General features: G+C 32.8%; 1 protein-coding gene across 2 annotated transcripts in view; it reads right to left on the minus strand.

The window, feature by feature from the left end:
• The window catches only part of nau (myogenic-determination protein nautilus), a 105121-nt gene that overhangs the window by 51401 nt on the left and 35164 nt on the right, over positions 1 to 18556 (minus strand). For both annotated transcript variants that reach the window (XM_081728552.1, XM_081728553.1), the window contains exon 2: positions 1946 to 2137. In XM_081728552.1, coding sequence (XP_081584678.1) covers positions 1946 to 2137 — 192 coding nt within the window. The remainder of the gene's footprint in view (positions 1 to 1945; positions 2138 to 18556) is intronic.

Below are 18556 nucleotides of genomic sequence, written 5' to 3' on the forward strand. Positions count from 1 at the left end.
TAGTCAGGGGAGCTAACCCGGCTCAAGCGCCTTCTTAGTGCAGTATATTTTAAGAAAAATGATTCTGCTTACTGCACTATGTTTCATTTGTGATTCAGATTTTCAGGAAGTTATTTTTTAATAATTTATATTTAAAACATTCTACAGTCAAGTTAAAAAAAATACTTCCCCGAAGATTAATATTTAACCCTTCATAAGATTTTAGCAAACTAGTTTAGTTATAAATTGTATAGTATTCTTCATCTTTTTCAGTTCTTTTTTGTGAAATATGCATCAAAATTTAGTGCCTACGGGTGCAAGTAAAAAGTATTTAGAAAGTAAATAGATATTTTAATTTAAAATAAAAACATTGAGCTCTTGTTTAACTTATATATAGTGTATGCAGAGCACGAAATTACATGCCTGCTCTCCATTTTTTCGCGTACGGATGTAATTTATGCAAATGTATGTAGTTAAATTTAAATATTTAGGCACGAAAATTTCGTAATATTGCTTATGTGTATGACCTACGTTGATAGGTTTCTGGCTACGCCACTGCAAAATGTTCATTGTAATCCGCTCTTTGAAATATAGCTTATAGAAAACAGTTTTAAGTTCCTTTCGCTACTGGATTACTTTCGGTTATATATATTGATTGATTGAAATTGAATGAGCTTTTTCAACTAAGATTATGGAGATGAGACCTGCTTAAAGTGGGATCTGAATAACATATAAAGAGCGTTAGCAACTTGGGCATGAATGGGAATAGCACTCTCCAACTGTATCATGTGATATGTGCTGTCGCCGACAAAAGCCAGTAGCGTATTACATGTAGGCCTACTTACGCTATTTCGTAATCTTAATGACTTAAATGCATAAATATTTTTCTTATTAATCTAGCAATGTATTATTGCGCATTTACAAGCAAATGCATAAAGTTAGCAGATGCTCTTTGCTTGATCGCAGTTGCAAAATCTAAGACAAGCCTTAGGGGCCCTACTTAACGTGTAGTTTTTTTTTTCTATAACAAAAAATAATATAAATATCCTCCTCTCTTTTTCTTTCTCTATTATTGCTTAGTATTTAGATTTCCCAAAACATAAACTTGATTTTCCATAGATATTTTCGGTACCACAGTATTTTAATAGTTTCGATATTTTTTTTTTGATATTTTGATATTTTTCGACATTTCGATACTTTCCGATATTTCAATAATTTTCGAAATTTTTAAATTTTACGATATTTCGATATTTTTCAATATTTTCCGGTGTTTCGGAATTTCGATATTCGATATATGGATCAAGTTTCGATATTTTGTCGATATCGATTTTTCGATACCCAAATCCGAATATCGCACAACCCTAAGCAGAAGGACATGAAGAGGAAGAGGCCTAAATGTATGGATTGCATATTGAGCTCTGAAACTTTGTGAAACATGGATCTTCAGGTCAACATGGAATTGAAACCACTTGAACCCCACCGGGCTCATATCTTCCACACATGAAGTGGTAACACTAATCATTTATTCATCACGACACAACAGTGTAATAGCAAGGTGTGTACTGAGACTTAGCGGATACTTAAAGTTAAACTAAGTTTGAGACGCCCAGAAAATAAAACATTCTTTGCGTATGAATTCTACATCAAAATTGATCATTTACTTGTATACCATATAATAAAATTTTTTTTTTTCGTTCTAACAGCTACTTCTACGTTCACTTTCTCGATTCATGATTCGAAATCTAGTGGTACTTATATGTCAAAGTGCCTGAAACAGAAATGTCTAAAAGAAAAATCTATTCTCATGATCTACAAATGTCTGAATTAATAATCCAAACAGAAATAACAAATTCATTTGTCTCTCTTTTTGAATACAATTTTTTCTCTAATTTTGATACATTTCTCTTCTTATAATAATAATAAAATAATAATAATAGTAATAATAATAAACCTGTAATATACTTACCATATATTCTGGAGCATTCGTGATAGTATTATCGGATCCGTCACCGCCTGTGAGTCCTCCTTGGGCTCCATGTAGAAGGTCCTCCAGAGATTCAATGTACTCTATAGCATTTCGCAGGATTTCCACCTTAGGTAGCCTCTGATTAGGATTTGAGCATGTTCTTCGTTTCAGCAGTTCAAATGCTTCATTCACCTGCAGCGAAATGGAATAAAAAAAAAAATGAAATATGCATTAAACAAAGTCTAGTTGTTGTTATTATTAAAATTATTTCTTGCATAAAAAAGGGAAAGAAATAAAAGAAGAAACGATTTTCTTTACATACTGAATAAATTTTCTCGGTTATCATTTTCTTAAATTTCTCTTAATTATAATTATTTCTTAAATGTTAAGTAAATTGAAGTCAAAATCAGTACAATTACAAACTGTAAACATAAAGTACAATCACAGAGTGCAAATATTAACGATAGAATAATACACAAGATAAACATCCTGATGATTCTTATTATTTTTTTATTACCTTGTTTTGAAAATCTTTCATTCAAATTCATCAATGTTAGAAAAAACTTTTTATACAAAGAAAAGCGATAATTGTTATATACAGATATTGAAGATTTGATTTGACCAATTAGAGTTTAACGTCCCTTTTCAGCACTGAGGCTGTATGAGATGGCACCTACTTCTTAAATTTCGACCGAATAATTACTCGAATTATTATACGAGGGAAGTACTCCCACCAAGAATCGAAATCAAGACCGTACTCATAGAAAAAGTATGCCTTAACTCTTAGCCGTGGAGAGGTATATATACACTTTAAGATATCACTTTCAATTCATTAGGAAGTTGTCAGGGAGAATTGACCACTAAAATAATAGTGTCAATCAATATTATTATTAGTAAGTATTCTGGCTGTTGGCATGTCCTGAAACTAGTAGATGATTGACTTCCATGGTTTAGGGTCTGGAAATATTTCTTTCACGATGCTCGATCTTTAGCTTCCTCCTTTAACATCCAATATTTTCTTCTATTTTTCAAATAATCGATCAATTGTGTTCTTCTTCCTACTCCTTGCTTTCCTTCCATCCTTTTCCCTAAGGTGGTATGAAGAAGGCAATTTCTTCGCAAAATGTGCCCAATCCAGTTGGTCTTTCTACGAAGAATGCTGGATAAGAGCGTCCACTTTTCTCCTAGTTTTAAAACATTTTGTTTCTCAGCTCTCTAACTATTTCTTCTCTAACTTCCGAAATATTCAATCTCTGAACCATACAGTCCAACACTTCATATATAGCACTTGACTAGCTTCTTCCGCAGTATAATATTAAGCCTGCTATTTAAGACTGATCTTTTCTTGTTAAATGTTTCTTTTGCTATAGCAATTCTTGATTTAATCACTTTGGAGCAGCAATAGTCTCTCGTCAAAACACTTACCAGATATTTAAAAGATCGACCTTTTCAAGATCTTTTTGTTCTACTTCGTTCTTTAAAGGGGTGTTTACGCGGGATATTCTCATGACTTTCGACTTTTTGGTGTTGATTGCTATATTGTTTCCGAGTGTCAACTATTCCGTTCATCATCTCCTGCTGTCATTTCTCGATTCTAGTTATAATAATCGTGCCGTCCACATACCTCCCTTTGTGAATGATCTGTCCCCAAATTTCGAAATCTCTAACTTCCGTTAATGGTTCCTTCATTAAATACTCATTGTGAACGTTGAATAACTGGGATGACAAGACATCCTTGTTTGACTTCTCTTCCAATCTCCACACTGTTAGTTCCTCCTTGATTCAGGTGCAGCTCTACTCTATGTCTAGTGTACAGCTTGCGAGTGAGTCGATAGTCAATTCAGTTGACCCCGACAGAGTTTGTTAGTATTTCCAGAAGTTAGGTCTAATTGACCCAGAAGAAAGCTTTTTGCCATTTGATGATGCACAAACACAACTCTTCCTTTATGTAGGGAATTCGTTTAGATGTAACTCATGTCAACCCAATAGGATCTCTGGTACCTCTTTCTTTCCGGAATCTGAATTGACCTTCCTCCAATATTTGTTCTATCTTGCTTTCCAACCGCTTATTCAATGGACGAGCAATATTTTTTCCAGTGTGAAAGACAAGGCTAATGGTTCTATGCTCACTGCAATTCTTTGCTTGCTTTTTCTTAGGTGATGCAACCATTCTAACATCTATAACATATTATTATAACATGTATGTACTTTCGTGTAGCAGTATATTTGTGTGTGTGTTTGTGTGTGTTTGTGTGTGTGTGTGTGTGTGTGTGTGTGTGTGTGTGTTCAAGTGACAGTCTGTTTCTTGTGTGTGTTTTTTTTTTTTTTTACTTTCTAACTTTTTTTTTCTTTTGCTATTCTTAGCTATATCCTTTGATTTTTCAATTTTGTGTCATGTTTAGGTGGTAGATAAGGCTACATATAGCCTTAACCTCGACATGTAAAATAAGTCAAAATAAATAAATAAATAAAATAAAATCCTACGGCCACTTGTTAAGAGTTAAGTCTGTACTTGCATTGCATTGTATCCTAATTCATGAAGCAAGTCCGTTGGTATTTCGTCGTATCCAGTGGTCTTTCTCATTCTCATGGTGCTATTTGATGGCTTGTACTTTTCAGTTTACAGCATACTGGGATTGTTATTTGATTATGTGAAAAAGTTATACAATTCAAATGTTTCTGTTGAAAAGAATTACAGTAGGACACTATTTCGATTTGCATCGGTTTAAAAAAGAAAAGGAATCTAGAACAAACCATAATTCACACAAAGAACTTAGAATGTACTTCTTCCATGATTCTCCATATTCTTTCTACTTTTTTCTTTAGTGTACAGAAATTATAATAAATACATATTTTTCTATGTGTTATAATGGGGAAAGAAATAATGCAACAACTTTTATTCCTTCATTAAAACTGAAATTTTGTAAAAGAAAAAGAAACAATATTGCAGGAAACTGTTTTTATCCAATAAATTCAGCTATTCCTGTCATTTCAACTTACAAAAAGACTAGGGTTCCTGAGGTTTGGCTTAGTCTGAAAGTGAACTACATTTATTTTATTTTATTTATTTTTAATATAGACGTCTTCTTTGTTTTTCATTTGTGACTGAATTATTGTCAGCAGTAATGTATAAAGTTATATTTATGCTATGTAATATAAAGTTACATTTATATTTCATAGTAAATGCGAAGCGTATTTACGACTCACTAACCGTGAGTCCAGTTACCGATGTGAGTTTTATTTAACTCACGTAGTCTCGTGACTAAACACAATAAAAGTTAAACATAGCGCCTAATGTGCTAATCATAATATAGCAAGTGATGTGTGCGTCTCTGTTAGAATTATGTGGTCGCATATAGGAGTATGTGTGACGCTGTTGGGAGTATGTGTGTCAGCTTCAGGAGTAGACAAAAACAATAGATGCAACCTACTAGTTAACAGTGTAATTTTTACATGTATAATATATAAATGAATGTTCAATAAACGACAGAAAGATCTACTCCAGAATATTGTCAAATGCAGTTGGTTAGCTACTTAGGTTTAGGCTAGCCGCATATCCCCTACAACTGCATGAGGATTTACGTTCATCCATTTGATTATGTTCATGTCAATAAAATTAATTGATTGGTATATATATTGGTGTTGATATATATCAGACATTTAAAATCAAATCAAGCTTTCTCTCAGGTGGAATTTACGAAAGGTTTATATATATATAGAATTAATACAATTTAATATTTTTCTAAAAAAGTGAAAATTTGCAAGTAATCACTTCCCGAACTTCGGGATTCTTTTAACTTAAATTTTACTCTGTGTGAATATCTTTGAATGATTTTATCGCCCATCAAGTTTGATAACGAGCTCTTAAAATTAGAATATATATATATATATATATATATATATATATATATATATATATATATATATATATATATATATATATATATATATATATAAAAGAAATGATGTAAGGTATTTAGCATGTGAGGGTTATAATTGTTAGCGTTGCACGAAACTACCCGTAACAAACTGTGTCCTATATTGGGTTTCCCGCTCCATTAGAAACATGTTTTCAGCTTTTAGTTTGTTTTCAAGATTCTACTGTATCATTTCTATAATTGAAATGCAATATTTCATGGTTTTCTTAAAAGAGAGACTGCATTTAAGCATTGCAATTTGATGTATAACAATGTTATCAATATTATTACATTTCATATTTTATTACATTATCAACAAAGAAACACATTGGGGGAAAATTGGTATGGCATTAGACAAAACAGTAAGCTCTTCTATTCTCCTCATAATGATATCTTTATGAATTATTTCAGATTATTCACATGATAAGGAAATCACAAATAATATAGGTGTTAGAAGTATAATATTGAACTTCCGATGTGAATACACCGTGTATTATAAAATCTGTAGTAAAGTTATGGTAAGGAATATTTAAATTAAGGGTCACTAAACATAAAGAAATAGATACATTTTGGGTTGTTCAAGTTTTGACACTTACTGTTATTTTCCTTTAATTGAATAATCCCTATACATACGTGTATTATTATTATTTAGTTTATTTTTCCACGATATGCTCCGAAGCTAAGGGATGATGATGAACAAATTGATGAAAGGAAAAAAGTGGAAGGACTCCAAGAAAAGCCGCACACACTGTGTTTGTCCATTAGAAAGCCCTCTTAAAGAGAGCTGGGATTGAAATAGGACCCAATGCAGTACTGGTGTGTGCTGTGCCATTGAACCACCGAAATGCTTCTTATTAGCTTATTCATGTCTCACATAGCCTCGGTGCTGAACAAGATGTTAAACACCAAATCAATCAATTTATCTTGTTAGCTTATTGGCAGCACATCCCTGATTTGGATGTTGGGAAATGGTTGACTATCCTCATGTTGACAACAGGGAACTCAAACATCTGCTGAATGAAAATATGTGGAAATAGATTTCTTCTAAATTCTAATAATCCTATCCTAATCCTAATCCTAATAATGCAAAAAAAAAAAAAAACGAAATATCGTAATTAAAGACTTATGTAAATTTACTTTGATACAAAGGTAGTAATACCTGTAATTTCCTAGACTGGAAGTTGAAAATGGAAACAGAAATAATATAAAGAGAAAATGAGGAAAGAGAGAGAGAAAGAGAAAGGAGAGCAAATATTTTGTAACATATGGGATATGTCACGTTCTTGGGACTGCTTTCCATGCGAGGTGAGGCGATTGCATTTATGGTTGTCCGTTTTTAGCTCTCGTGAATCATTAGATGTTGAAGATGAGACGATCTGTTTTGCTCTCTTCTGTGAAGCTTTGGGATCGGATGATAAATCAAACGACCGCATTACGAGGTATAAACCATTTGTACAAACCAACGTGCGTTGCGTCTATTAACGGAAAGTCACGGCTTTAATTTTATTTCTATGATGACAACATTGAGGCCTTCCCCTTTGCTTGCTAACAAACCATCTCGCTTTTAATGTTTGGAGTCTAACTTGGATCAAGTTTGCCTCCGACTTTGGTTGCAATACACCAGAGCACACAGTGAAATTCTTACATACACCATGTTAACTGTCTGTCTCAAGTGCGCGTATAAATCGGAATGATATAAAGACTAAAATAACCATTGGAACGTAACCAAAGGTACTAAAAAGACATTTATACTTCGTCAGATTGTCTTTTCTAGCAAGCTAAATGGACGGAGATGATTTAATGAAGCTTCTCATATTAAAAGGGAGGGAAAAGCAAGATGTAAAAGAGTATTTACGTAATGCAAATCCACTGCGGAAATACTTTCTTACTTGAAACATTCAGTATATCACTTTAATTAGAACTTTGCTTTCATTTACTATTAGTAAAAGCTTAATGTTACTCATTACATGTTGTGTTTAGAATGCTAAGAAAGACTTTGGGCCAAATTTTAAACTTCAAAAATATCCACAGAAGAAACAAAGATTTTTCGCACCGGTATATTGGATCTGTTAATTGACACAGTTTCTTTTGTGTCTTTCAGTTTATACTCCATTGGTTCTTAGCATTTTGACGTATCTGTTCAGTTCCCCGGCTACATGAAACTAGGATCTACAATTTAATGTGTGAATCAAATCACATGTACTATCAACGGGAATCTGACCAGAATTTCTCAATTTCACCGCTGACTCCATGGATAAAGTTGATCTAGGTACAGCAAAGCAAGTTTACTTACATATTTGTATATCTTTATTTTCTACTGGTCAGAAGAGAGGGTTGTTTCCTTGACAGCTAGATTATCATATAGTGTATATACATATATAGTGGCAGATCCAGGATATGATTAAGGGAGGGGCTAAACCATAGTTTCCAGTTTTATATAGTGTAAAGTAAAGCAGGATTGAAGCCCATTTTATCCAGTGTACACTAGAGCGTCAAGGAGGAACTGTGGCCCCTATAGCTTCCCTTGGATCCGCGCCTGTATATATATATATATATGATAATCTAGCTGACAAGGAAACAACCCTCTATATACAGGGTGGCCCAAAAGTAGGTATACAGTATACAGTCCCGTACTGATCTGCTCACTGTATTTCATATCATTTCTTATTGTTATCAAACAGGTAGACCTAGCTTCTTTATTATTTGTTCTTAATGTCTTTTTACTTATATCTTAAGCTCGGAAGAGCCGAAGCAAATAAACCCATAAACTAGAATGTTTCTACTTGATCAATGCACAGGTGTATACCTACTTTTGGGCCACCCTGTGCAGTATATATATAGTGTAACTATTCTATATTAACATCGATGTCTGTAACAACTCGCTCAATGCATCAAATAGCAAGTAGGAGCTACTAATTCCTCATAAGACAAGTACTTTTTTTAATACCACGCTTAGTACGATATTCACAAATGAATTTAACTCAAGGTATACAGTCATTGACATTGATACAAGTGAGTGGTGATAGTTTTTTTTTTTATCAAATGAATTGCAGGAACTCTTTGATGAATACCTTCAATATATTAGTATGTAATTGCAGTTTAAACAAAATGAAGTAAATTTAAAAAAGAGGAAATATCCGTAATGAAGGCTTGAACGAATGGTCAAATACTCAACATTTCTCACCTTCAATGCGAGATTTCTTGATATAATATTACACACCTAAGTTACAACGACATCCTTTATAAAAACATTATTTTTAAGGTCCCTTTGGTGCCTTTATGACTAAGTTCTACTGTATTATATACATACATCTTCATCAGTATAAATATTGTGCAATATAGAGAGACTTCGAGGTACTACGGTCGTCATCTAACCTTTTTGTCTTGACGTAGCAATCTTCCTCTTTAATAATGACCACAATTGTAGATTGTTTCATCGCCCCCTCTTTGCCTTTCTACTATACTTTCTAACACATCTCTTAAAATACAGTTCATTCTGAAACAATTTTGCAACTAGCTTTCCTTACTTAAAAAAAAGAAAAAGAAAAGAAAAGAAAAGAAATGTTCACTATTGAACATTCTTCTCCCATTATTCTCAGTACTTTCTCATTAGTTTTTTCGTCCCTTTAAAGAAGAAAACAGACTAATCTCAACATCTTTTACAATGGATAAGTTGTTCTTGTATTAAATGTATAAACAATTTAGGTATATTAATGCGAAATACATAATATGAAAAGTTATATAAATGGGTAGTGTGTTATGAAAAACATTTCACTGCCTGATTGAAGATTTTCAAAATCGTTAAATATATAAAAGAGCTCTTATAGTAAATAATCTAAAGAGTAAATTCATATGAAATATTTAGAATTATTATTATGCGAGTTTTTGTGTTTTCCTCCCTTATGCAACACGAGGTTATGAAAGACAGGACCTACAAGTAACATGGAGTCAGAATCACTACAGCGGTTTGGAAAAGGTGTAGTCGGAGGGTGAATAGACCATCATGCAAGATCTAACCTTACAGTATAGGTCGTTACCTATATTCCATACTATTCGCCTCCAATAAACTGGATTACAGGAGTATGTCACCAACTCCCGCTCGTAAGCCATAAAGTAAAGTCTTGTAACAATAGAAGAACTAAAATTTGACATTCCAAGATTCATGACCTAATCAAATTTGAAAATACTGGTACATATGTAGGGTGACTGGGCCGGTAGTAGACACCCTTAAGAAAATTTTGATTCTGATATTTTTTTATCACTTGTGTTCTAATGTTACAGTGGTGGTTTTTATTTAGCTAAAGGAAAATTTTGTTCTCTTTCAATGCAAGCACAGCTTTCATTCATTAAGGAAAGCAGTAAGCAAATATGCCAAGTTTTCATTGGTAAAGAGCAGTTTTGCTAGTAGTGGTCACTTTTTTTTTTTTTTTTTTTTTTTTTCTAGTGGTGGACGCTTTCATCTTCAGTAGTGGTCACACATTTTAGGTGACACTTATTATAGGTTACTGTGTTTATTCGTATTACATTTTCTAGGTAAAATTAAGATTACATTGAAATGATCACTACTCTAGTGTTATCAAAGTAATATTGTAACTAAGTAATATTTAATTAGCTACAATATTCAAGGAAAATAAAGAATTGCATAAACGTCTAAAAGGAAACTACAATATAATTACATTTTAAGTAAAGTGTTACATTTATAAAAGACATTCATACAATTTGGCAGAAAATCATATTTTAAGGGTCTTCCATACAACAGAGTTACACTACCACTAATTTTACAGTTTTTCTGTAATACCTTCGAAATAATCAAAAGAATTTGAGAAATGGAAATGTGGTGCGGTATAGAATATTATTTTGTATGTGATATCGTTGCCGTATTTTCCTATCTGCTATTGCTAGATATGGCATTTATTCGCGGGTGTATAAATATCTGTACGCTATAGCAGATAGGTAAGTCATGATAACGATATCACATGCTAAATAGTAGTCTAGTGCACTGCGCTTTTGCTTTTCGATTACTTGAAGTCATAACCGAAAAACTAAAATTCGCTCTAGAACCTAGTTTATTTTCACTGTTTGGAAGACTCTTTATGCCAAACATACGATAGGAAGCAATCTTATTCTACATCGTCTAAACAGAGGTTACTTCAGTGTTCATTCAGGTTATTTTATCTCACACAAAAAGTTTATTTCGTTGTCAGAATCGGATTCAGCCATTTTATGAAGATAGAAAAATCCAAAATCCTCACAATGTTTTCTGGATACACAACTAACATGAAAACACCTTTTACATTTAGTACACTGCAATCATCTCGACATATTTCCGGCGTGGATGTGCTGAGATCTTACATTACTCTTTTGACACTTATGTCCTTTGATATTTATTTTCGTATCAATTTCACAAGTTGCTTTTGCCTCACGTGAACTGTTTCAAATCTTAGGCTTCTGGTTTGCTTCATCTTTTCTTTTTTCTTTTCTTTTCTTTTCTTTTCTTTTTCTTTTTCTTTTTTTTTTTTACATTAGAAGTCTCTGTGCTCATTTGAACTTACTACAGCAGGGAATCAAAGCTTCCTCTTTTTGGAATTTTGTGTTTTCTCTGGAGTTTTTTGGCCACAACTAATTTCTTTTGAATGGACTAGACACACAGCTTTCCCATTTAGAATTTACTGTGGGCGTGCATTGGCTATGGCATGTCGAACTGGTACCGACAGACTGTGATTGTTGAAGGAGACGCATTGATTTTTGATTGATATCCTTCGTCAAGCCTACGAGATAAATCGTTGTGGATAGGTTGTGTATATTGAATAGGATCGCGAAGTAGTTACACAGACTCTGTAGGCATCGTTTGCATATCCTCTGTTATTTGCTCTGAACGGAATTTCTCCCACACATAAAATAAACCATGAAATCTTCTATCCTCATGCTAGGTGTCACCTGCTACCTTGAAACTCATTGACGTTTGCTCATCAATTTTGGATTCCAGGTAATGTAAATGATTTTTGAGAGCAAACTGTATCAACAAATTCAGTCATCTTTGTACATAAATAATTACTGTTTACAAGGCATTTCTTTAGTTTTGGAAAAATATTATAAAACAACATATTGATTAGGAATACGGTAGAAGAAAGTAAAATAAAAATGAAGAGAGAATATGCCTACGGTAAAAGGAAAAATAATTTCAAAAATATTGTGAGACCGTTACTAAAAGAAAATATTTTTATTAGGGATGGGCAAAACCGATTTTTAGAAAAACCGGAAACCGGTTTCCAGAAAAACCGAGATCCGAAAAACCGACATTTCGGTTTTCTTAAAAACGGTTCAGTTTTTTATCGAAACCGGTTTCGGTTTTCTCCAAAACCGGTTTCGGTGAAAACTTTTGGAAAACACAAAACTATTTCTGTGGAAACTGAATCGGTTTCCGGAGAACAACGAAACACTATTCTAGTCAGAAATAGTACTAATTTTGGCAAAAACCGGAACTGGTTTTGAAGGAAACCGAAACCAGATCCGGTGAAAAACCGATAGGTTTTGATGAAAACCGGTTTTTGAAAAAATCAAAATCCGAAAACCGAAAAACCGGTTTTGTGCCCACCACTAATTTTTATTATGATTATTTCTATGCCCACTACTGAAATTGTGCTTTCAATTCTGGTCACCTACTGTGACCGTTACTTAGAAAGTTGTCATTTTTATATTTTAGTAGTGGTCAACCCTACAACTCACGTCTGCAACAATGTAAGCGTAAAAAGTAAATGTATTTTTGAAATAACTGATCATTATTGAATTCTTGCATATTAAAAAGACTCAACAATATTTATAAAATAAACTAGACATAGTGGAATAAATCGAGCGGTTTGCTTACCTTCAAAATTTGGAAATTGGAAAAATTCTCCACATACATGTAAGAAACCTCTTCTAGACTCGTACTCCAACTAAAAAAGCTATCCATTAGGGGTGCATTATACAGAAAGGGTAATAGGCATTACAGTAAAAATGAAAAACCAAAGCTTGTTGGCTAATACGAGTTTGCACTTCAAATATATTGTCCTAGGTGACCACTATTGAAAGGGTGACCACTACCGGCCCAGTCACCCTATTTCTTTGTTCATCTGCTACGTAATGGAAATATTGCGTAGACAGAATTCCGAAAATAGAAAACAAAAAGAATTCTACACATACCATGACCATCAGGATTCAATAAAGAACAGTTGCAATAAAAATCAAATCAATATAGACCCTTACCTACCTAACTAAAAAAACTAACTAACTAACTGTATGGCCTATGGAATCCGGAGATCCAATGCCGCGCTCAGAAAAGCTCTTCATTGACTTCTATCCTTAGTCAACTGGATCCAGTTTTCTACTTTGCATTCTTATTTCTGCGAGATCCATTGTCCTCTAATCTGCGCCTAGGTCTTCCTAATGTCGTTTTCCGATTGGTCTTCCAGTTAAGACTTTGAAAGTGTTCCTACTCTCTTCCATCCTAGCTACATGATCTGTCGACCTGAGCCTCCTAGACTTGATGACCCTAACAATGCTGGGTAAACCGTATAAATTATGTAGTTCCTCGTTATGAAGTTTCCACCATTTCCTATTCCCGTTTCTCTTGGGTCCAAATATCCGTCTCAGGATCTTGGTCTCAAATACTTTCAGTCTATGTTCTTCCCTCAGAGAAGCGGTCATGTTTCGCAACTATATAGAACAACAGGCATGATTATCGTTTCATACATTTTAACCTTCAAATTTCTCGACAGAATTCGCGACGACAAGAGATTTTCGACATTTATTCTTCGTGAATATAGTTTTCGTCTGTTAATATTGATCCTAGATATTTGAAAGTATCCACTTTATCAAAAGTATTATTTGATATTTTAACGCATCCGTACTTTGCCGTTTTACGATCCCGACGAACTTCCATGTATTTAGTTTTCTCTGCATTTACTTCAAAATCCATGTCCCTCCAAGCGTTTGATGTTAATGAACTTCTGTATTTCTTTCTCCTATCATCCCCTATTAAATTTACATCATCAGCATACGCCATAACCTGGTGAGTACCATTCAACTCTAGGCCCTAGTTGCTATCAATATTCAAGTACATAAAATTAAAGATATCTTCTGTTGTTTTCTATTTTCAAATATTACCGTAAAACATTACACGTCGATAGTTTTGTATTTTAGTGCTGAAGAATGTCCCTTCAGGTAGAATAAATATAGGTTTATAGCATATACATGATATCTTACTTTTACTTTAATGTGTGAATTCTATGAAAAACAATAAAGTATAATTTTACTATTACTCTTTAAAATCAAATGTTTAATAATCCAAAACTGAAACAATATAGAAATTATTGAATGAAGCTAGATAATATCAAACTGTTGTCTCTTCCTAAAGGTACATGAGGTTTCATTTCTTTATTAAAAAAAAAAAAAAAAAGTATTGTATTACTTTGCGTAATGTAAAATAATGAAAATCTGTTGTTAGCCCTATAAAGTATTTCCTTTTTCAAAAGTCACATAAATTAGTGTTGAAAATTATGACAACGCTTCGTAGAGAGTGAATTACCAACACGAAAATAAAACTTTCTGTGTACGTAATCTGAACGTACACAGTACATTCGAGAAATGCATTCTAAGTAAGTGATTGAATTAATACTTCTACCAGAAGGCGACAACATGTAAACAGTTCAAAGTAATATATGAAACAGACGATAGAGCTCAATCTATTACCTCCAGAAAAGGATGTAGTAACTTCAAACGCATACACTCAACTATCTAATGAGATGCAAACTCTGATTGCAGATTGACTTTTTTTCCAAGCAAAATCAACAAAAAGATGTAAAATATTCAGGCCAAATAAGAGGAATTTCTGAGGTAAAATCATTGAGTCACATGCACGAGTTGTTCTGAGGATGCATGATATGACAATTGCTCCCTAAGATTTAGGGTTTCCTCTATCTCTGGGTTTTCTGCCTTGCCTATTCAATGCCACCCTAAAACTTTTTTTAAATTTTTTTTTGCGACCTCCTTGCGCACATGATTAATTTGGATAATTAACAAACATACGCAAATAAATAGACTCAAATGTAACCTTTAAATCGATCAAACTAATAAAGTTTGCGTAATTGAAATAAGTCAAATGATAATGACGTATCATTAGTTCATACATCTTTACGCCTAACACGAGGGAGGAGAGCGACTATAAAAGACTATAAAATACCAGAAAATCGCTGAGAGTTTGACTGTACATAATCTCTCTAAAATCTATTGATAATAAGTGCCGATGTATCTTCATGGTAAATGGTTTAAAAGAACTACACAATAATTGTAAAATTTAGGGTGAAATTTCCAAAATTAGTGGAAGTAAATGAAATGTTCATATTCTGAATAACGAAAAGGCATCAGTATAACAAATTTTATGCCTATATGTTTAGCGTTTCAACAAAAACATTTAATAAGAAAGTAAAGTCTTTCAACATTCCTAAGTGTATGATGCAGTTGACTTTTAATATCAAAACAAAGTTATCAATTCTTTTAAATTTAATAAGAATCTAATGTTAAATTACAGAATAGCATTTATGCATCACATTGGTTTCAGGTATTTTCTTTTAATGGGATGCAATTGATAACACACACAAAATGAAAAGGAAGAGGGATTGTTATTATCAATTAAAACAAAAAAGTAAGGCTTGATCTAATTAATCCTAATTTCAAATTGACTGTTTATTTGGTGTGAATTTTAATTATGAATGTCAAAAACTAGCTCCCACAGAACATAAGTGTAGTAAATCAAAATAGGTTTTAAATTGTTACCAATTTTTAATGTATAATAATAATAATAATAATAATAATAATAATAATAATAATAATAATAATAATAATAATAATAATAATAATAATTGTAATTTGTATGTATTTAAGAAAGGTTTTTTCTACAATAATTAATACTATACATATTGAAATAACGTTACAATTCTTAAAAATAGAAAAGATAATAGTTTTTTCTTGTCTTTTTTAATATAGATACAATGATTTTCTTGGCTACTTGTAAAATTGACATTTTAGAGTTATAGCAGTCTTATTCTGAAGATGCGAATGAAATAGGAGTTTGAAAATGATGGGTAAGGGTAATAAGTTCTATCTATCATTCTAGCTCTGGAAAACCTTTAGAATATATTTCAAATTGGGAAAAGAATATACTCGTTGATTTTCATAGGTTTGTCGAATAGAATTTATTGATGAGAGCATGAGTAATTACATTTTTAGCGGATTTTGTTTATCCTGTCTAATGGAATTTTGCATTATTCTTCTCAAACGAGAGTGCCATTTATTAATATACACCTCTACTTCAAATCTCTCATATTTCTACACTATGGATTTTATTTCAATTTTTAGAATCTTAATAAGAATATATATTTCGTTTCCACCGGTCACTACGTCATTCATTTTAAATTCATGTTAGTGAATGATAGATTCATATTAGGCAAAACAAAAACTTCTCGGAGCCCTCTCCGAAGGTCTAGTGGATAGCGTGTGTGCCTTTGGTGAACATGGTCCTGAGTTCGATTCCCGATGGAAGAACATAAAAAATAATATCACAATTATTCTATTTCATTAACAATCCGTCTGTTTTCACTTAAAAGGCATAACCGTGTGACTTAAAAATAAATAATAATAAATTTCCCAGATATCAAATGCCATGCTTTTACGTTAATTGTGTCAAAATACTCCAACGCTCGCTCAGATTGTGTGTGCAATATCCATATTAAATTCATACAAGTGAAACATACTGAAAAAACCTTTTACAGTTCCCACACAGATTCTTTCAAGATGAAATTTCTCGAAGCAATGCGTTAACAATAGTCAATGGACCAAGGATATCTGTATAAAATTTCAATACCTTATAGTCAATGGTGTCGGATCGTCTCTCTTAGCCTAAAGAGCATAATCGTGGGACGTTAAACTGAAACATTTCATTTTATTTCATTTCAATGGCGTCGGAAAAGTAAGACTCGCTCCATTTGAGACAAATTATTAGACAAAATTGGGAACCAGAGATGAACTTTTCAAAGTTAGCACTTTCAAAGGAACTGCTATACATTTTTCTCTTTTCCAAATAATTCAATATCATAATAATAAGAGATAAAATGATAATTTGGTAAATTAGCCATTTAATGCTTAAAAATGATATTAAATAAACTATTAGTTGTTTTCAAGACCTTTCATATAATGCAGAAAACTGCACACCCACATTTTTAGCCAATAGGAATGGGTTATTTACTGTGTAGCTTACTTTCCACATTTTTGAATTCTTTATCGTCTCAAAGGTAATCACTATTATATTTTAAGTAGTGGAGCGTAGGGATGGCCCACTGTATGACGAAAACTTCCAACAAAATTTGTGCATGTTTGATAATATTTAAATGTGAGTGAGTTAACAGAAACGATTAAATACAAATGTTTTACTTTTATTAAAAGTTTTCTTTCTAAACTCAAATCAACTGAAACAATTCACGTGACAGTAACCACATCTAATAATAAGTTTTCTCAATTTGGCACAAATTGATGAAAAATTTATGGCCTTTACTTCGAAAGACGACAGCCGTACGTTTTTTTGTTTCTCTCTAAGCAATGTTTATTTCTTCATAATAGGAGATTATGTCAGGAATACCACCTTGATCAAAAAGTTCCCGGAATTCACTCACAAAATTAAAAATGCAAGTTTATTCCTGAAAATTGATATTGTTCCCTTCGAAGTAATCCCCATCGACTGCGAGCGCTTGATCTAGTTCTCAAAACATTTGTGATACTCGATTTTCGGTATGCCCATCAGACCAGTCTTCGTTTTTCGCATTATCTCCTCTCTGCTGCTAAAACGCATTCCCAGTAATGATTTCTTGAGTCGATAAAACAGGAAAAAGTCGCATGGATCTAAATCCGGCGAATTCGGTGGTTGTGGAATGGTATTTGTTACGTTTTTGGTGAGAAACTCGCGGATAATAATAGCATTGTGCGACGCTGTTCTGCTATGGTGCAAAATCCACGAGTTGCTTGTCCGGAAATCTTTCCTTTTTAGGCGAATTGCTTCACGCAAACTTTCGTAACGAACAAATAACACGCCTTGTTCACTGTCTGACTTTCTGGCAGAAATTCGTGATGTACAATACCGTTGTAATCCATAAAAGCCGTGAGCATCACCTTTTTCGACTGAAAACAACGTGTTTTTTTCCGGTATTGTCTCATTGGATGTTCGCCACTTGTAAGTTGATTTTTTTTTTTTTTGAGCATCACCGAAATACTTTTCCAATATTTCGAAGGATTTCGCACCATTGAATCCGTTTTTAACGCAAAATTTAATACACATTCGTTGTTGCAAAAATAACTCCATTGGAAAAATCGAAACATGCACCCAAACAGATGTACTCAACACTGCATCACTTTCACAAATGGTAAACTAGGATGTTCAAATTGGGAGGGAATCACTAACAGTTGTGGCAACCTACAAGAAAAGAAAAAGTCAAATCAGGAGACTGAGAATGCCATACAGTGGTGACTTTTTGATCAAGATAGTATAATATTTCTACGGGTATTGGGAAAAAGAATTTTATAAATGAAATTAAACTGCTGATCCATCAAAATTATACTGCTGAAGAAAACAATAACGTTAGACACAAGTTTTTCCCACTTTTTAATT

This window comes from Thermobia domestica, chromosome 10 (assembly GCF_964235325.1).
Source record: "Thermobia domestica chromosome 10, izTheDome1.hap1.1, whole genome shotgun sequence".
NCBI classification, from domain to species: domain Eukaryota; kingdom Metazoa; phylum Arthropoda; class Insecta; order Zygentoma; family Lepismatidae; genus Thermobia; species Thermobia domestica.